This window comes from Phodopus roborovskii, unplaced genomic scaffold (assembly GCF_943737965.1).
Source record: "Phodopus roborovskii unplaced genomic scaffold, PHOROB, whole genome shotgun sequence".
NCBI lineage: Eukaryota > Metazoa > Chordata > Mammalia > Rodentia > Cricetidae > Phodopus > Phodopus roborovskii.
Window position 1 is genome coordinate 2,234,023 of NW_026125264.1, and position 20,366 is coordinate 2,254,388.

The 20,366-nt window shown below is 52.6% G+C and overlaps 1 protein-coding gene across 2 annotated transcripts in view; it reads left to right on the forward strand.

The window, feature by feature from the left end:
* Nol4l (nucleolar protein 4 like) overlaps nt 1-20,366 on the forward strand; it is a 114,642-nt gene that overhangs the window by 42,648 nt on the left and 51,628 nt on the right. For both annotated transcript variants that reach the window (XM_051193033.1, XM_051193042.1), the window contains exons 2-4: nt 2,243-2,398; nt 8,049-8,160; nt 15,232-15,341. In XM_051193033.1, the coding sequence (XP_051048990.1) occupies nt 2,243-2,398; nt 8,049-8,160; nt 15,232-15,341 (378 nt within the window). The remainder of the gene's footprint in view (nt 1-2,242; nt 2,399-8,048; nt 8,161-15,231; nt 15,342-20,366) is intronic.

The following is a 20,366-nucleotide window of genomic DNA, read 5'->3' on the forward strand; positions in this document are numbered from 1 at the left end:
TATTGTTGAGCCTTTAAAGACAGTTTAGGACTTAAGAGGACTGGGATCCCCTGAGAAGGAGGTAAACGTGAGTTCTGGCAAGTGTGAACCTGAAAAAATGCGTAATGTCATAGCTCATCTCATAAGTGACCATCAGGGAAGCTGGAAGTTTGCCCACAGTTGCAGAGATGTGATGATGGGCCAGCAAGCAGCTTTCCTGCACCCATGCACTGTACACAAACATATGTGCTTACCCAGATGCCTGCTGTTTGAGAAGTCCCTACTGAAATAGGTCCTGGCTGGCAAGAGAGCTGTATCAGGCAGGTGAGATCATAGCCCAGAGTCATCGTGGAGAGATGTTGCCCAAGAGTTTCAGGGTTCAGCAGCCCACACCACAGATGCTCCACGCAGGCCCGTGGCACAAAAACTTTCCCAGTTCTGCCATCACTGCATGTCTGTCTGGAAAACCAAGGGATAAAACGAAAGCCTGTCTGTTGCATGTTGCTGAGGTCTGTATTCTCCTTCAGCTGGAAAGTCTGAGGGCCTAAGCGTCCTGCTCCCAGGCAGTTGGCAACCATCACAACCACTCAGGGTTATAGTGTTCAGCTCTATCATATACTCAGAAACTTTGCCAGCCACAAATGCCCTTTTTTTTTTTTTTTTTTTTTTTTTTTTTTTTAAATACAGGGTCTCTTTTCTTTAAGTAGCCCTGGATGTCTAATTTGCTATGTAGACTCACAGACATGCATCACCACACTCACACCAAAGCATCTCTTAATAACTGTGCTTATGGAAATAGCTCTGCCTGTCAGGCTTGGTACAAAGTTCTGTGCCATATCTCATTTTGTCCTCACAGAAGTTTGTAGGCAGCCAGGCAGTATTGTTGCACGCCTTTAATCTCAGCACTCAGGAGACAGAGGCAAGCAGACCTCTGCAAGTTCAAGGCCAGCCTGGTCTACAAAACAATGGAGTGCTTTCTTCCCCTCTTATAGATGAAGGGTATGAGGCTCAAAGATGCAAGAAAGATAGCTGACTACTTGGGGCCATGCATCACCTACATGGTGGGGTAGCATTTGTCCAAACCACACTGCTCTGCTGCTGCCAGCCAACTGCCTGCTTAGCAGCAGGTGTTTATCAATCACCTACCATGTGCCAGGCATTTTCCTTGGTGTGAGCCAACAATCCCACACCTCCACAGGGCTGCTGTCCTCAAGCCTGCATCCTCTGGGGAAGGACTGTCTTGGAGCTTTATCTTTTGGGGGCATCATCCAACCCCTTTCACACTATTTGTTCTTGATCTCTGAAGCCCCCAGGGCCTTCCCAAGCTTCCCAGAGGGAGATGATGGCTGAGAGCAGGTGTCCCCAGATCCATGGGTCTGGTATTCTGTGGACCATGAAACACCTTCATGGCACACTGACCTCGCCTAGAACTTGTGCTCTGGAGTCTCCCTGTGGCCTCCCTCCTCAGGGGTGCAGTAGCTGTTAGGGGTGGGGCACTGGTGCCTCCCACGTCTCTTTGCTGTTAAGCATTCAGTCTCCATCTTGGCATACCTTGTTGGGCCAGCTGACAGCACTCAGGCTAGCCTGATAAGAGGCTTGGGGCCCATAGTCATCAGGCTCCCGGCCTTGCCGTGTCCACATGGCCTCCAGCCTGTTTTTCTGGGCATCTCCCCACACAAAGAGCCTGGGTGCTGTGGCTGGCGTTCAGCTGCTGGAGTGGGGAGGGAGGAAAGCAGGGGAAAGAAAGCTTTTCAGAAAGGACTGGCTGAAGGCAGGAGCCACCCAGGTGATGGGAGCTGGTCCCCTGGGACCCTAACCCAGGACCACAGTGAAAGGTTACTGCTAATTGGCAAGCTCCTGATGGGGCCGCATCTATTTAGCACTCCCCCTCCCCAGAGACTTCTAGGATGGTCTTGGCACAGCGTGTGATTTGAGAGCTCTCTGGGAGTCTGGCACAATCTGTCTGAATTGTGAACATTGAGCCTCTTGGTTTCCTAATTTGTACTTGTGTTGTCGTGTTTCTCTCCCATTGTTGCTGGTAAATTTAGTAGCCCCCTCAGCCACCCTGACTCTGGTACCCTCTCCCCAGATCCAGTGGACTCCCTCTTCTCCCCAGCCCCTAAGCTAGACTGTCTGAGGCCATGCCGGGCCAGGGAGCAGCAAAGTCCCTGCCCCCTTCCCCTGACCTGTGGCCTGGCCTCAGGGCCTAGCTCTCACCCGCCATCAGCCCTGACACTAACACGGCTTGTCCACCCTGTCACAGGGGGCAGATGGCCTGTCGGAGCCCGAGGGCATCTCTCTGAAGCGGGTTGCTGTGGTGGAAGATTTCTTTGACATCATCTACTCGATGCACGTGGAGAGCTCCGCAGAGCCAGGCAAAGCCCCCAAGCACGCTGGGCAGAAGAAAACCTACCGAGCGGTGAGATTTCTGTCTCTGCCTCTGCTGGCAGCCCCAGGCCTTGGCAGGAGGCCATGGGCTCCGCACATGTTGGGCGGGAGGCGGGGCAGGGAGCTGAGGCGTGATGAAGCGGCCTTTGGGGATCCAGGGGGGCACGGGGCAAGGGCATGGCAGCCAGAGATGGCTCATAGGGTGAGGGGCGGGCTCTGCGGTCAGAGCACAAAGGAGAAGCAGGTTGAAGGGAGGGTGAGGGAGAGAAGGAGAGGGGTTGGGCAGGGCAGAGAGGAAGCCCTCCTTCCCCAGTTTCAGCCTCTTGTAGCCTGCTGGGGGAAGCACAGATAATAAGAATCATCGCAGGGACCAGTGTTTCCACAGCATGGCCTGGACTGCTTGCCAGCCTGCCCTAGATGCGTCCTGTGTGTGAGCTTAGCCAGATTATCATGCACTGTAAGCCAGCCCTGTGAGTTCCCCAGAGGCTCTGGGTCTGAGGACCTGCTTCCAACTTTCAGGAGGTCACAGTTTTGGTCCAGAAAGGCCGAAGGCCAAGAGATAAACACAAAAGGAGAAATGCCTCCAAGACCAGCTTTGAGAGAGCAAGAACCCCATAGCTGGGAGCTTCAGCAAGATACTGCTAGCCCTGGACATTTAGTGCTAAGCTTGAGGGGCTTCATGGAGAAGGCAACATGTATACTGGCTACCTTTAGAAGGGCAGAAAGGAATGGAATGGGTCTCTAGAGAAATATTACACACCAGGGAGGTGGAAAACAGGGCTGGGAACAGAGCAGTGACCCCAAGCTTCTGGGGGGGCCCTGCTAGGCAAAGGCCTCCCTCACCTATTGGCCCCACACCTGAAACTGTACCATGGTTCGTGCCCAGGTCTGAGCCCACAAGCCAGACATTTCATTCTCAGTTGAGTCCTCATGGCCATCCTGTGACTGTGGTCCATTTCCTAGTTACAGGAACAGGCCCAGAACCTTGAGTCAGCTGTCCAAGGTCACATAGAACCTGAGCAACAGTCAGCTGGTATCTTCCAGGCTCTGCTTGTTGGTTTTTTTTTCTTTAGAGTCCTATAGATCTATCTTTCTAGGGCCAGGCTTGCCCACCTACACCAGGCATGAATGTCCCAAGCACAATGTGTAGGTAGCCATGGGCTGTAGTAGAGGCAGCCTGTGAAAAAGGTATGATTTCCCCACATGGCCTGATTCACAGAATCCGAAATTCTGGATATTCTTGTCCTCAGATGGTGGCCTTTGTCTGAAAGGGTGTTTAGCTCCTTGCTTTTTTACTATGTCTGTGCACCATGTGAAACCCGTGCCCTTGGAGACCAGAAAACAGCATTAGAGACTAGAGTTACAGACAGTTGTAAGTTGCTGTAAGAGTGCTGGGAATCAAACCCATGTCTTCTGGAAGAGCAGCCAGTGCTTAGTCACTGAGCCATCTCTCTTGAGGATGAGTCCTCTGCTGGGGGTCTCAAATTATGAAGGAACCAAGCCGAGGGCCACAGCTGTCTTCCCATCCACAAGAAGGAAGTCAGACTGAGGGTGTTTTCAAGTGAGTGCCTAGAAGGGAGGACCATCGGTCTGGAGCCAGCAGGGTCCCCTTGGGATTAAGACAGTTCTTGTTGATGATTGAGCCTGCCGTAGTGCTGGACCTCCATGTTGCCAGCCTCCATCCTCAGCCCTTTCCAGTTTCACCTCCTAAGCCAGATCCATGTAAATAAAGGCTACAGGTATGAAGCAGGGACTCCCATGAGCCCCGTTTTAAGGTGAGAGCCACAGCCTGCTTCAGGTTACCCAGCTGGTGCAGAGCCTGGCAACTGACCAGTATCCATCCTTCCTTGCCACAGGTCTCCTGAGGCAAACTGTCAAGCCAGCCACTGGCAGTTGTCAGACAAGTGAGCTTGGCTATCTGGATCTGGTGACTTCCTTGGCCCCTCAGTGCCCAGCAACAAGCCTTGTCCTCGGTGGGGTCTATGGCCTCTGGGACTTGCAGAGGCCGAGGGTGAGTTGGGCAGGTCTTGCTAGCCCTTGTGCTCCTGGGCTAAGTGGACAGCTAGCCGTTCGTACTTTCTGGCTTCTGGTCCATATGCCGCCATGTGCCCCATTTCCCTGCCCAGCCTGGAGCTGGCAAATGCCTGCATGGAGCTGGCTGGGCTGCACACACAGCTGGAACTTCAGTACTGGGCCAAGGCTGAGCCCAGCAGGCCAGGGCCCTCCTGCAGAAGTTCAAGGCCAAGGAGCTAGTGCTCCCCCTTCCCCTCTGTGTCTCCTCCCCCTCCCGCTCTTTCCTGTTTGCCCCCTTTCTTGTGCCACCCTCTTCCTGCTTCTGCAGCAGAGGTGGAACCTGGATGTCTTGTCCTTTCATCTGCTTCCATTTCCCTTGACCCCAGCCTAGCTCCTGAGCCTTGCTCTGCAGGTAGGTGCCCCTCACCCCGCCCATCCACTTTAGAAAGAGCCCCAAGCAAACCAGTGCTGATGGCTGTAGAGGGGCACAGCCTGGCTCTGCAGGGTTTCATCAAGCCCTCGGATGAGCGGGTTTTGGATCTGTCGCTGTGCATTTTGCCAAAACTGAAGCCTGGGCCTGATTTTCCATCTGTACGGCACAAGGACTTTAAAATTCTTACAGTCTTAAGTGCCTAAGGGGTTGGGAGAGAGTAGGGGACTGAGTAGCCTTGTTTAGGGCACTAAAGGAGCCCAGTTCTTCAGTAGAAGAACTTCAGTAGAAGTCTTTCTAGCAACTGAATTAGAGAGGAAGGGTTGAGAGCTTGAGAGGCCTGGAGTTTTTGGAGTCAGGACAGAAGGCATTCCCATTAGATGATACAGGAGGACCCTGCTTTGGAGCAGGGAGCCCCACCATAGCCTTAACAATCAGGGTGACCTGAAGATTCAAGGATCCTAGGAGTGTCGTGGTGCTAAACCCAGGGAAAGTCCCAGGTTGCTTTAGGTTCCCTGAGCCCCTTTTCCAAATGCTTCCCTGATCTCACTCAGTCAGGGTTGGAGGAGCACTTTCCCTTCCTCTTCCCTCCAGGGATGCTGGAGGCCAGATCAGCTTCCAGAGCCCAGATCTGGCTACCCAGGCCACTTTGGAGTTGAGACCAGATGTGGTCAACAGCTGTTCCAGGCCCACCATGTGCTAATCCACCACAGGGCAGAAGGAGGATCTTGTAAAGTAGTGCAAATCCCCTCCCCACCTCACCCCACCTCACCCCACCCACCTCTCCAGGCTCTATTGGTCTCTGAGTTGAGGAGTTGGCCTTGCAAGTCAGTGACTTTGCAAATAGCTTCTGGTCTCCCTGCCTGCGAAATCTTAGTTTTTAACACTGGAAAAAAACAGAAAAGGGAAATCCATGCATGGTTTCTGGGTCCCAGCAGGAGACTCTGAGAACTCAGGGACACTACTGGGGACAGAGACCCTGGAGCAGCTCCTTTGAAACACACAGACAGCTCTCTGGTTCCGTTTTGTACATGTGTGTCTATTTCTAGAACAGGGACTGAAGCCCTTTGAAAGCCACCATCATCCTAACAAGATATTTTGTGAGGATTGCCTTTCTGGTCTCATTTGTGTATGCGTGTGTGTGTGTGTGTGTGTGTGTGTGTGTGTGTGCGCGCGCGCGATGTGTATGTGTGTGCGTGCGTGCGTGCGTGCGTGCGTGCGTGCGTGTAGTCCCATGGGCCTGTAGCATCAAACAGAAGCAGAGATTCCATTTCTGGTCCTGGACCAACCAAAAGGTGAACCAAAAGATGCTGTGGAAGGTGAGAGCATAGGGACTATGTGTTGTCCATATGGGTCCCTCTGGCAGTACAGAACTGATTCTCCAGGCTTCCTTCTACACTCTGCTCCACATTCTGACAGTTCCAAGGACTTGTCACCTCTCCCATTCCCCTGTGGGATCCAGGGCCATAAGATATATCCCCATGGCACAGCCAAGACCAGGAGATCTTGTTGGTCACCACCCCACCCTGGAGTCAGATTCCCGTGCACAGTGCAGTCCAGGCCACAAGAATAGCCATTCTCATCCTGTGTGCAGCCCCAGGGGGAACAGCCAGGCCAAGGGGCTGTTTTTGAGTCCTTGAAAAGTGTCTGTCCAGTGCAGGTGAGCAGGCAAGCTTGATTAGTCTCTGGCATGACCCTCCTCTGCCTTCCAGCTTACTGTAGCTCTCTCCCCCATATCCACTCAGCTCTTCTTTGGGAGCATTATCTCAGGGGAGTCTAGAGCCTCGTCTTTTGGCCAGTCAGCCCCAGCCCCGGCTCTGTCTGGAACTCACGCCTCCCTCTTGCTCTTCTACTGCCCAGCTCACTGTTCCCGACTCAGCATGCTCTGAAAGGGACTTCAGAGCTCCTGGCTAGGATGAAGATGCCTACTTGCCTAGCAGAAAGCCCCCCACCTTCCAGTCCTCATTCCCCAAGTGGGTCAACCTTGTTCTTCTCCTCCACTGTGGCTCTCCCATTTGTGGCTGCAGCCAGATGCTGGGGTTGGCCCTTGTCCTTGACCTCCAGAGCAAGGCAATCATACAGGGGATTTAGAAGGGAGATAGCTCATCAAAGAGACTGCCTGCTCTGCAGAGCATCAAATCAGCTGAGAAGTAACAACTGTGTCACCAAAATTAACTCCAGTTTACAGCTGGCAGGAGTAGCCATGGAACTAGCAGGCCAGCGGCTGGGCTGAGAGCCTTAAAGGCTGGTCCTTAGGGGGCTGCTGCAGTCCGATGTACCCTAGCCTTCTACATAACCCCAGTTCTCCTCCCCTCTAGCAGCAGAGACTCAGAATGTCCACAAGTCCTTGTCCCTAGACCCTATAGAAGCAGAATATGTGCTGGCCATGGGCAGAGAAGGACCCTAACCCAGAGCAGTTCAGAGTGGCCCCAAAAGCCCTTACCCAACTTTCTTGCTGGGCTGTGGTAAGGATGGGAATGCTTGGTGATGTTGCCCCCTAGTGGAGAGGAGCGGGAGAACCGGGCTCTAGGCAGCAAGTCAGGGGATCAGCAGCCAGAGGAAAGGTGGCATCACAGGAACAGCCAAAGCAGAACCAGAGAGTTTCCCAAAACCTAGAGCAAAGTTGACCCCTTACTCTGGGACCACAGCCACCCCTCCCTGCTTCCTACCAGTCGTCTCATTTTCTCTGTTCCATGTCCACCTTCCCTCCCTCCTACGCGCCCTCTTCCCTTAGTATGGGATGGTATGACCTGCAACACTGCCTCGCAAGAGCTGTGTGACCTCAACTGAATCCTTACGACGGGGAGGATGAAGGTCCCCAAGTGGTACAGTGTGGAAAACTGGATACCCCCAAACTGCCCTCCCATAGCTCTGCCTAAAAGGGCTCCTGGTCTGTGAGCTAGCCCAGGACATCAGTAGTAGAGCCTTGGGCTCTGTTCGTAAGCCAGTGAATTTACAAGCGGGTCGTAGTTTATTCATCTCTCAGAGGGGAGGTCGTTATGTTCTAGAGTAATGTCCATAAGCTCACCCTTTAGTGGCAACATGGAATGTTTTAGGGAGACTGTTGCTCAGTAGAGGTTTAAATGCTTTCCGTTTGCAATTTTTAATCTCCTTTATTCGAGTTTTAAGAACCAAGTGGCTCATTTTGCAGCAAGGAATGGAGGCCCTTGGCCTTGTTGTCGCTGGTGACCAAGTTGCCTCCAAGGTGGCACATGATGCGCAAACTGTTTTCTGGCAGATCGCGGAGACCTACGCCTTCCTCCCCAGAGAGGCTGTGACTCGATTCCTCATGAGCTGCACGGAATGTCAGAAGAGGATGCACTTTAACTCCAGCGGCCCGGAGCCCAAAGGTGGGGGCCACTGTCCCACAGCCCCAAGAGCCCTGTTTGCGTTTGTCTAACCTTTTAATTAATTACTTGTTCACTTGCTTGTTTTTGAGACAGTCTCACTGCATAGCCCTGGCTGGCTCTGAACTCTCGCCCTCCGGCCTCAGCGCCTCACGTGCTGAGGTTATGTGTCAGCCACCACACAGCTTATTTATTGTTTGGTTTTGTTTTGTTTTTTTAATGTTAAGTTTCACCTAAGTCAATACCTCATCCATCCTGCCCTTCAAGGCTTAGGCTAGCCTCTTTCCTCCCACCTAGTTTCTGATTAGAAATGGGCAGCCTTCCTGTTCTCTGGGTGCTGCTATCCTAGCTACTTGGCCTTGCCCCTGGGGCTGTTTGTGCACTCAGGTACACATGGACCTGGGTCTCTGAAGAGAGACACACTCTCCATGAGGCATGCTCCTCTTACCTTTGGCCCTTGACACCTGCTAGTGCTGTGCCCTCCCTGAGGTCTGCTCCCTCCCTGTATACACCCATGTGACCTCCAGTCAGTAGAACAGTGAGGACTGATTAGAAGTTATGATTAGCAGAAGTTGCCCCTTGCTCTGTTTGGCCCAGTGAGACCGTCAAGGGTCCCTGTCCAGTATCTTCCTATCTGGTCAACCGTAAGAGCCCATCAGAGCTTGTCTACCTGCAGCTGCTCTTTGACTGTAACACAGGCCAGCACATTTTACATGGTTATCATGGCTGCAGTGTGTCATGGGTTGAGGGACACTGATCAGAGTTCTAGGCCTTCCCTATAACATGCTGTGCCTCTCCTGGCTTCAAATGATGAACCATGGTCAACAGGGAAAAGGAGGTGGGGGGCAGTTGCCCGGCCGTGAGAACGAAGTAGGAATGGAGAATAAGCCACTAGCCAGGTAGAGGTCTAACGGCATCCACCCACCCAGGGAGGAAAAGGCAACCATGTGATGATAGCCAGGTCGCAGGAGCACAGGTGACAGGCAGGGTGTTCCTCTGAGTGCCCCTGAGGCACCTCAGCAACTTTTGACACCAGCTGACTCACCAGGTCTAGAGGCTCTGTTGCCTGGGATCCAGTAGTCTGTGGATGCTTGTCAAGCACATTAAACAGCTTCCAAGGTGTGGGGTCCAGAACCCATGAATGCCTTCTGTTGCTGCGAGCGGGCACCTAGGCCAGGCTGTGTGGGTGTGGGTCTCAGTCTGTGCTTGGGATTACAAAGGGTCCCTACTCGGAGGACTGATAAGACTTGAGAGGTTGTCTGTGAGCCTGGCACAGGGCTCTAGTATGGGAGAGTGACCCTAAGGGATGCTTGTCACACATGGCCTGGCCCCAGGGCCAAGAGAATCCTTAGCCCTGCAAAAGGGCCGGGGGGGGGGGGGGGCTTTACCCTGCTCACTCCCTACACTGCAAGTCTGGGCCCTGGTGCTAGCTGCCTGTATCCTCCTGCCCACCCAAGTATGCTGGTCCTCTCCTGTTCCTGCCCTAATTGTTTCCATAGCAACTGGAGGAGTCAGGCACAAAACTACTGCCGGAAAGAACAGAGGCAAGGCTGCCCTGGGGACTGTGGCCTCCCAGATCTCCTACTCTGCTTCGAGCTGTGAAGAGGGTGCTCCTCCCACAGGCTTCAAGGCCCTCAGGCACTGGGATTTTGTGAAGAGCCCAGCAGCAACTTGCTTCCTCTCTCCACTGGCTGTCTCAGCTTAGGAGGGTCCTTCCTACCCCCAAGACCTGTCTCCACCTTAGGAGACAGCCCCAAGCTCCAGGAAAGAGGAGGAGAAAGGGGGATAGAGATTGCCCACAGCCAGGAACTGTGTAGAATATAAACCAGCTTGAGGAGTGCGTGCTGAGCTTCTCTCCTGGGGCTTATCTTGACAGGAAAGAGGACAGGTGCCTGGCCGTTCTCAGGCCCAGGTAGCTGACCTTCCCGCTACAGAGAGAGGACCACAGGAAATCAGACAGAGCTCATCCCATTGGAAGGAGTGGGCTCCAGGCCAGGGGGACCTGATGTGCAGTCCTGTTCCCTGCGGTGTGTCCCACAGCAGGTTAGGGAACCTCTCTGAGAATCTTCTGCTCATAATAGCCATGAGTTGTCAGTCCTGGAATATAGCCAAGGAAATGAAGACCCAAAGAGGTGCTGGGTGAAATCCCTCATCCTGGCTTCCCTCACCCACCTTGCCAGAGAGGAAAGCAGTAAAACTGGAAGGCAGCAGTGGCGCAGATACACGGGAGGAACCCACTCTGCAGAGCCTGGGGCTCGGGTACCTGGGGAACATGGGCCCATTGTTAGGTTGTGGTGCCCTGGCCCAGGTGGCTTCCCCTTTCCCCTCCACTCTCAGCCAGTGGCCACGAGGGTAAGGTCAGCCCCCAGCCTGAGCAAAATAGCTGGGTCCACCCATATGCTAGACTTCAGAGGGAAGGTTTGGTTTCTGGCCTGCTAGTAGGAAACTGGAGTCTGGAAGGCTACCTCTCTGCACCATGGCTTGAGGCATCAGCCCCTAAATCCTGGCTGCCAGCTTCCTCCCTGGCAGGAGAGATCTCTACCGTCTGTGTTCTCTCCCTGTTGCATCCCTGCCTGCTAGCCCTCCCTTCCCCCAGGGGCAGGGGGACAGGGGACAGGAGACAGGATGGAGTCTCCTCTGGGGCTGCTGGGAGACTGCCCAGCTTCCTGGCCTCATGCTGGAAAGAAAAGGAGGAAGCAGAGTGGCCCCAGTGAGTGGCCTGTCCCCAGCAGAGTGTGGGGCCCAACAGCCCCCAGCTCCACACTCCACAAACAAAGCAAGCTGTAGAGGGTCTGGAAGTCCTCAGATTCCAGGGCCTCCATACCACAACCCCTCCCACCAATCCCAGTGGGAACTCATCCTCAGATTAGCATGACTTCCTGGGCAGAGGAACCTCTGAGGGCGCATTCCTGGTTTCTCCATGTGACAACATACTGTGACACGGTTGCAAACTCTGAGCTGGCGGTGAACAAAGTGGGCTGTGAGACTTCTCTGCAGTTCCCAGGACCGAGCTGGCCCTTCTAGATCCCTCCTTCCTGTGCTTTCCAGTGCTATTCCTGCCCATTGCTCTTCTGTCTTGCCTCCTTGGCTGGCCTTTTCTCTCCCCATTCTCACACTGTCTGTGTGACAATGGGAAACTGTATAGCCTTTCTGTGTGGTATTGTTCTAGCTGCAAAGAAGGGGCATTGCTACTAGCACCATCTCCTGGGGTTTGGGGTCCGTGTGGAGACCATAGGGTGTGCTCCATTCTTGGCTGAGGAATCCACTTTGTATTCTTCGAAAAGCTTTCTTGAGCTACTCCAGGGCCCTCTTGGCTCTAATGGACTCCATATACCCTCCCCTCGCCTGTCCACCCCTCCTTATTCCTCTGCCTCTTTTTTCCTCTTCATGCAGTGAGCAGTAAACATGAGTGATAGATGACGCAGATGCGTAAAGAGGCCCACTCTGCAGGCTCTGGAGTCGCCCATCCACTGACCTTCCTTCTGCCTAGGCTTGGGATCCCTGTTTTGTTTCCAAGTCGTAGCTCCACAAGGCTGGCTGGGCTTGTGGTTTCTCTGTTCCTCTTGCACATGTCCTTCAATGCCCAGCAGAGCTCTTAAACCCCCTGGCAAGCATCTGGAAATGTCTGTCGTCTCTGGACTAAGGAGTTCTTTAGGTAAACAGTTGTATGAATGGGTACCTGGAGAATGTGAAGGCTGGTCATTCCCTTTTGGAATTTGTGTTGTTTGACAGGTGCCATTTGTATCCACTGTGGAGCTGAGCATGGCTTGGCCTGTCCTGTCCTGTCCTGTCCTGTCCTGTCCTGTCCTGGGCAGAACCTAAGTTGTTGATCCTTTCCAAAGCCCCAGAGAATCAGGCTGAGCACTTGGGCTGGTTTCCATTTTCCTTGGCAAGGAGGTGCTGAAACGTTGCTTGGAGGCACTTCCTTGGCCTCTCTTCCCAGCAGCCTGCCGGATCACTTAGCCTCTGTAGGTGATGCCTCTTAACTCTCCTCTCACCATAGTAACAGCGTCCAATGCAGTGCCATCAAGCTGTCTGCAGCGGCCTGGGCATAGAGGACCACCCTGTCCAGAGAGCCAAGGGAATCCCCTTCTTCCTGTTTACACTCTGCCTTGACTTGCCTGGCACGGCGTCCTTCCCACCTGTGAGCATCACTCTGGGCCACCATCGGCTTTGCACCTGTCATTTCTCCTCTCACCATATCCAGAGCTCATGGGGCTCCCCCCGGCCCCTTGCCCTTCTCCTTCTCCTTGCTGTGGTGAGCCAGCTCCATGGCTCCCTTCCTCACTGGAAATGTCCCCTGCCCTGGCACGAAGTGCTTCATGGCCTACCAGCACAGGTGTTCCCTGATAGCTCTTTTTGTCTGCTTCCCTGTCACAAGGATCTTGCCCATCTCTTTCAGGCAGTCCTAGCTCCTTCTGGGTCCCAGAAGCAGCTTCTGCTCTGTGGAGATTCTGAGGAGCACAGACCAGGGAAAACTCTTTCTGCCTACGGGTCACCCACCAGCCTGGACACTCTTCTCGTTTTTCCCCCTAAGCTAAATTGCCATCTGCTTTATTAATGCTTTTTGATAAGTAGCCCTGGCATCCAGGTACAGTGTAAGCTACATCAGGGCGTCTTACCTATGTAGATGGCCAAATGCAGAGAGCCCCTAGATGACCAGGGCCATTGGAGGCTGGCTGGTCCTTCCCAGCCTCCATGTTCAGCAGCTTCATACCAGACAACTTCACCTCCGAGGAAATTAAAGTGGAGCTGTACTTCTCAGGCAGAAACGCCATGATTTGGAGGCAGCAACATGGATGGCTCTTGTCTGTGACCCTATTTAAGTGTCCCTGGAATCATTTACCTAATATGTTGCCTCCAACCTAATCTGTCTTGATTGAGCAGGGCCTAAAAGCTCACTGGGGTTAATTAAGGACTGTAGGTTGATGGTGGTCTATTGAGGAAAAGACCAGCTCCATTCCTCCATTCTCCTACACGTCAGGCCCATGCACACAAGATTCCCTGCCCCACCCAGAAAGGGTGGGGCATAAAGACCAGCCCTCCCCACCATATCTGCACGGTGGTCACGCACATTCATTGCAGTGTCAGGCATCTGAACTCAGTCTGGAAGTGAAACTTGGGGAGTAGAAAGGCAGGCCAGGAGCACCACAGGCCTATCATTGGCACCAATAATGCTACATTCTTTTTTTTTTTTTTTTTTTTTTTTTTTGTGGGCTGGCATGAATTTGATAACTACCATTTTGAATCAGAGTCATCAGTGTGGAATTATATTCCAGACTCCTAAGTGGCCAGCAGACATTTTTGGATATAATTCTTTGTATGCAAGTAAGACTTGAGAGATTTAGAGAAGTAGTGAACTTCTTTCTCTGACCCGTTTTTTAGTGTTTCTGGTGCCTTTGAAATGCACGTTTCTGTCAGTCATCCAAGTGCGTTTAAAACACATTTATCACTACAAAGAAGGGTATACAGAAGTCTTGGGCCCGGTCTGGTCTGGGGCTCTTCTCTTCCAAGGTTCTTCTTACCCCTGGCCATACAGGAGGGCTCTCTTCAGGGGTGACTCTGCCCCTGTGTTTCAGGGGCTCTTTCTTCTTTTCTCACTGTAGTCAAATACTTAGATAATGAACTGTTTTAGTAATATTTCCCTGAGCCATCGCAGACTCACTGTGCTCACACTTCCTAGACATTTCCCACAAGCTTCTTCGCATGAGCGCTGAGTGCAGAGGTCTCTCTGGTTGACCCTGCGATTGCCTCTGCACCTTGGCCCTGTCATCTGCCTTCGCTGTAGCTTGTCTCCTGACTGTGGTGCTGACTGAGGAGGGCAGCCTTTGCTTGGTGGGGAAGTTGTCCTCACTTCACTTAACTCAGATCCTACCATTTGATGAAACGTAAATCTTTGGATGGAAATCAGGCTGGCCTGAGGCCTGTGTGCACAGGGGAGGCCCAGGGAAGAGGCAGTCAGGCTGATGTCATGGCCACCTTGAGCAGAGATTCAAGAGTCCTCTTTACTTTGCGACCCATAAATTCCATCTGAGAGTAGTTCTATGGTGGAAAAGATCAGAATGCAGACCATTATCTATTCACAGAGATGTTCCCCACAGTGTTGGTCACACAATGGCAAAATACTCAGGGCAAAGTGTGTAGGGGAAAAAATTACCTCTAGTGCTCAGGAGGCTGAAGCAGGAAGATCTTACAAGTTCACAGCCAGCCTAGGCTACATACAAAGGAAGATCCTGTCTCAAAATAAATAACTTAATTAAAATAAACACCTTTTTTTGAGGGGGAAATCAGACTAAAATTGTCTGCATGCTTTATGATATCAAGTATGAAAAAAAAAGTCATAGGGAAAAATAAACAGAAGCATATGCCAGGCTGCTTGGTGCAATTACGCTTTTAAATCTTCTTCTTCACATCATTCTGCACGTTGCAGATTGTCTACAAGAAGAGCACACGTAGCTTTGATCCCCGGGACAGCAGAGCAATAAGCAGGAGGAAAAATCCTCCTCTGCATGAGATTATAGAGGCACCAGGATTTGGGAGGGTAGACCAGGGCCTGGCTCGCTCAGACCTGTGAGCCATCTGGTCCCGGAGGGTGCTGGGGGGCGGGGGCACTGTAGGGCTGAGGCTGGAGAGGAACAGGCAGAGGCAGGTGTTTACCAGGAGGAGCCGCCTTTGGCCAGAGTTGGAAACTTAATGCCTTCAGGGTCCTGGCAGGTGGCCTGAGTGAGGGAGAAGCTGTGCCCTGTGGTAAGTGGGACTGTGGCAAAGCACAGATGTCCTGCCTGTAAGGAGCTGCTGCAGGACCGCGTGGTTGGCACAGGAACCCCATGTAGACCAGGCCTTCCATCTTTTTTGAAACAGACAAGTCTCACATTTCTTTAAACTGGCGCCTAACTGGCAAGTGTTTTCAGCGCTCTGTGCTGTGCACCGCACAGGTGGACAGGTGACCAGTGGACGGTCACGGCCCTGCCCTTCATGGAGGCACCCCCCACCCCCACCCCCACCCCCACCCCATCCCTCCCTCTGCCCTGGCACAGACTGAAAGGAGTTTCCTTTTGTTTGTTATCGCTGCAGAGAATGAGCCTCCGTCCCCTCTGGTGTCTGGCATTATTGACTACAACATGCCCCTCACCTCTACCTACTTGAAGCAGATGAAGCTGCGAGTGATGAACTCTCAGGAGCAGGTAAGGTCCCTGCTGGCTCCCCCAGAGACCAGGAGGCATGGCTGTGGTCAAGTCTTTCCAGAACTGGGGGCCCACGGCAGCCTGTGTAAACTGTGGCAAATCAAAGAGACCCTTATCTGGTCACCTGGTCCCTAGCCAGCAGAGAGGGTGGGAGTGTACCTTCCCTGGAGGTATTTCTGAACCCTGGAAACTCGGCCTTGCTGGGCTTTCCCCAAGGACCTTCAAGGGAGGGTTGCTTCAGAACCGCAGACCTCACAGACCTTGGCTCTCAGGCCCGCCCCTCTGTCTGTTGCACGGCTGGCTGCGGCTGGCTGCTTGCCTGTGGCCTCTGTCGTTCTTGGGTCCTAGACAGGCCAGGAAGATGGGCCTTGGACAGTGGCCCAGGCTCGATAGGGCCTTGGGGCTCCCTGATTGTTCAAGACTCCCAGATGCCGTTTGCCAAGGGACGTCAGGCACCATGAACACAAGCTCTGAAATACTCCCCCGTCGCTCGTGTCTCCCCTTACAAAGCGAATAGCCTGTCTTTCAAAGAATATCTGGGTGAGCGCTGTCCTCTCCCTCTGCTGCCACCAAAATCAGGGCACCCTCCCTCACCTCGTCTTGAGTGTCCCACCTCTGCTGATATCAAGTCCCCAAGGCTTAACTAAAGGAAGGGAGCTTGTTCTCACATGGAATCCAGGTCAGGACTCTGGGTCCATGCTGTCTTGCACTGTAAGCTTCCTTGACAGTGTGAATGCGTGTATGTGCAGGGTGGGTAAAAGGCGGGGAGCCTCGTGGCTGGGCCTGGATGTGGCAATCTACGCAGCAGCTGGGCCTGTGCTGCCAGCTTTGAGCATTCAGGCCGTTTGACTTGATCTGCAGAGCCCCCCCTCCCCATTCTCCCACAACCCCAGTTTCTAGAGGCCACAGGAAGGAAGCCAGCTTTGCTCTGGAAGGCCGGCCTCTTGTGTCTGTGTTTCCTTCTCACCCAGCAGTACCTGTCCTAGATGGTTGCAGTCAAAGGTGGTGTGGGGGTGGCGGCAGGGCAGAGCCTGCGTGGGTTATGCTGTGGGGTGGCAGTATCAGGGTGTTATTGTTGTGTTAACACTTAGAAGATCTCAGTCCTACTGCACCGATCCCTGGTGACAATTGAGGAGGAATCATGGCCTTTGTTTTCCTATAACCATCCACAGTGCCACTTCTCACATGCGAACAGCCAGGCACAAAACACAGGGAGCTGAGAGCAGGGCCACGTGGCCTTTTCTCTCCTGGGGCAGGCAGCCAGATGTGGGTCGCCGCTGGGGCCAGTGTGGTCAGTGGGCTGTGCCAATGTGACCTCTCTCCCGTGCTCCTGTCAGGGTTTATTTGGTTTTAAAAATCTTACTGTAGTTTCCCTTGCAGTGGTCTTGGGGTGGGGGTGGGGCACTAACGAAGATGGGGGCCTCCCTGTGAGCCAGGCTCTAGGGCTTAGCAAATGGGGCACAGCAGTGCTGTCATGAAGCTTGTCACTCGGTGTCCAGCGGAGGGTGTGCGGCCGAATCAGGAAGGCTTGCCATAGCAAAGGGTGCCTCAGAAGGTGTTACACATGAAAGAAAGAAAGAAAAGCTCCAGACGTAGGGAGAACCTCTGCAAAGGCGCCGTGGCCATGGGAAGACAGAGCCTGTGTGAGACAGACTGAGTGTGAGAAGTCCCACTGCTAATGGGAAGGGGCCAGTCACAGCCGCGAGCACTGGGCAAGTATCTAGTGAACCAAAACTCATGGACTGATTGTCCTGGCCAGGCTTAAGCTACTCCCACAGTAAGACTGCCACAGTCATTGTCCCCAAGTATTTCTGGGAATCTGGCTGCAGCTGGGGCTGAGAAGACTCAGCATAGCCGGTGCCCCCTGTCTGTGGGGGAGGGGGGTCAGAGGGCAAACCCTCCTTGCTTACCGGCAGGTGAGGCAATAACAATATCCCACATTTCCTTGTGCCTGGCACCTGTCAATCGCCAGAGCTCTCCACTCCAGCCCTCCACCTCTCCCCCCCCCCCCAGCAAGGAGCTTCGAGGCCTCAGTCTCTCAGGCAGCAGGCAGCAGGCAGCACTATTGTCCCTGCTTTATGGCTGGCACAAGGGAAAACAAGAAATCACACTGCTCACCCAGTTGTTTATCTACAGCAGCAAGGAAGGGGCCAAGGACCAGAAGTCTCTGATGCCCCTGATTGAGTTGAAACTGAAAATACATATCCTTGCATCAGTAGCCTCTTCCTCCCACCGTGAAAGCAGAGCGGGGTCCTCCTTAGGGCAAGGGATGTCCTCTCATCCAAAGCCTACGTTGGCCTAACTTCTGCCTTGTCACTTCCCACATCTAAGACAGTTTCACTGGACCACTCTGATCACACAGTAGCAGATACCTGTAGTGTTGGCAAGCTGCTAATGTGAGCTATGTGGAAAGCAAAAGCAGCCCCCAGTAACTGGGGTCCCGATAGGAAATGTCAGTGTGATCACATACTTGGGAGGAGTCCAATCTTTCTTTTTGGGGATTCCAACATGGCACGTCCAGGAGACACCCGGGAGGCAGGGTGGTGCATGTGCGTGCACCTCACCTTGTTCTGAGCAGACGGGGAAGTGGGGTGGGGTGTTCCTGCAGCTGCCCACTCATGTTGTTTGATTCAGTTTAGTATGCTGGGAACTTAGTCCTTCTCCGTGTCAGATATTAGAAATACAGAAACCTAGCCGGGTGTTGGTGGCACATGCCTTAACCCAGCACTGGGGAGGCAGAGGCAGGTAGATTTCAGAGCTAGTTCCAGGGCAGGTTCCAGAGGAACCCTATCCCCCCCACCAAAAGGGAAAGAAAGAAAGAAAGAAAGAAAGAGAAAGAGAAGGAAGGAAGGAAGAAAGGAAGGAAGGAAGAAAGAAAGGAAGGAAGAAAGGAAGGAAGGAAGGAAGGAAGGGAGAGAAGGAAGGGAGGAAGGAAGGAAGGGAGGAAGGAGGGAACCTATTACCAGGGGCTGACATCTGGCAACCCCCGCCACACACATACATACAAAAGGAAACTCCAATGATAATATTCATAAAAGGGAAATCGATCCTCCTTGAGGTCTGATTCAGTGTAGTAAATATTTTTAGTTTCCTCAATATGCAAGATGATATGAACTTAAATGGTACTCTCTCTACAGAGACCTCCCCAAAGACCATGCCTGGGGGAACTGTCATCAGAGTGGCCACAATGAGCTGAAAATATGGGGGCATAGTGTCCTACAAGAGGCTTTATTTCCTGCCAGGTATGGTGGCCCATACCTGTAATCTTGGCCCTTGGAAGGCAGAGGCAGAAAGATCCCAAGTTCAAGGACAGCCTGGGTTAAAAAACTCCAAACAAGTGGATTTTGCTTACCAGTGTCTCTCTCTTCTAGAGATACAAAACTGAAGCCACACTCGGTTGCGAAGATGATAAATTTATCTCCTTAGAGGAGGCAGGCTAGGGAAATGTGGTGAGCTGTGAATTCTCAGGGAACAGCTGAGAACTTTCCAGGAGAAGGTCAGGTCTCAGGAAGGGATGCAGGCTGCTCTGGGGGCCTGAGTCAATCAGTAGGAACCACCTGACCTGTCACTTTCCAAGTCCCCTTCCAGAGGGTCCTCTGGGGACTGAGAACCCACCATATGGCTTTGTCACAGAATCGCCTATTTACTGCCATTCACCTTTTCTCATTTTTTCATCCTTTTGTAATAACACACAGAGTCTGTCGAAAAACCAGTAACAACAATAAGACACAACAAAACACCCCCAAATAAGAGCAAGAGGACAGTAAGAAAGATCCCATCATCCCTACCTAGCTCCACCAACCTCTATCCATCTTCAGGAGCACCGTGCTAGCTTTGCCTGGAGACCAGGGGCTGCCTTAAGAAGGGAAACCAGAGCCAGCCACGCACGCCTTTAGACCCAGTGCTCAGAAGGCAGAAGCAGGAGGATCCCTGTGAGTTCGAGGCCAGCCTGGCATACAGAATGAGTTCAAAGACAGCCTGAGCTACACAGAGAAACCCTGTCTCAAAGAAACAAAAAGAAAACAAAACAAAAAAAAAGGGAAATTATGAAGTAGAGAGGATGGGGTGCACTAGTGGACATCACGTCTAGCTCGTGTCCACGAGAGTTCCATGTTCCTTCAGTGTCCCTGTTGTCCTGATTGCTACTGAGAAGCAGTGCTTGAAGGGAGACCTTGTTGTGGAAGTCACAGTTGGAAGCAGGGCCACCTTGCTCTGCCCAATGTGAACATCACTGCACAGGAGCAGAAGCCCACACCCAGATGCTCTGTCCAGAGGGAGACTGTGCACCTGTCTCTCCTCCCAGCTCCTAATGGCTTTACTGTCCTCATAGCTGTGTGAAGTGGTGTGAGCTCCATTGTTCAAGCCAACCATCTTGCCTTCATTAACCTCTGCCCCCTCTCTTTCTTTCCCCCTAGTGCAGAGTATTATCTGAGTCTTGGGGGCAGATGGTCAGGACAGACCTACCGGACTAAGGGTATACACCTGGAACCTACAGGTTCGCTTGGGGTCTCCAAATGATTTTCCCTCCTTCCCTAAAGAGCAGACAGCTGGCACTGTTCCCAGCCAGGGTTCCAGACCACCACCCCCCACTTCACCCTGGGTGGCTTTGACTAAGGCATTTCCCTTCTTTCGCCTCCATTGTTCCAAAGTCATTTGACTCCAAAGTCAAAAGAATACATTTTCCTCATAGGATTTTTGTTTGCTTGTTTGCTTGGTTTGGTTTGGTTATTTTGTTTTGGTCTTGTTTTTTTTTTTTTTTTTTTTTTTCTGAGACAGGGTTTCTCTGTGTATCTCTTGCTGTCCTGACTCACTCTGCAGACCAGGCTGGCCTCAAACTCAGAGATCCACCTGTCTCTGCCTCCCAAATGGTGGGATTAAAGGCATGCACCACCACCTGGCTCCAAAAGATATTATTTTTAATTGTGGTCATGTGAGCATGTGTGCTGGAACCTGGGAAGCCCCTGGAACTGGAGTTATAAGTGGTTGTGAACTACCAGTGAATCAAACTTGGATCTTTTGCAAGAG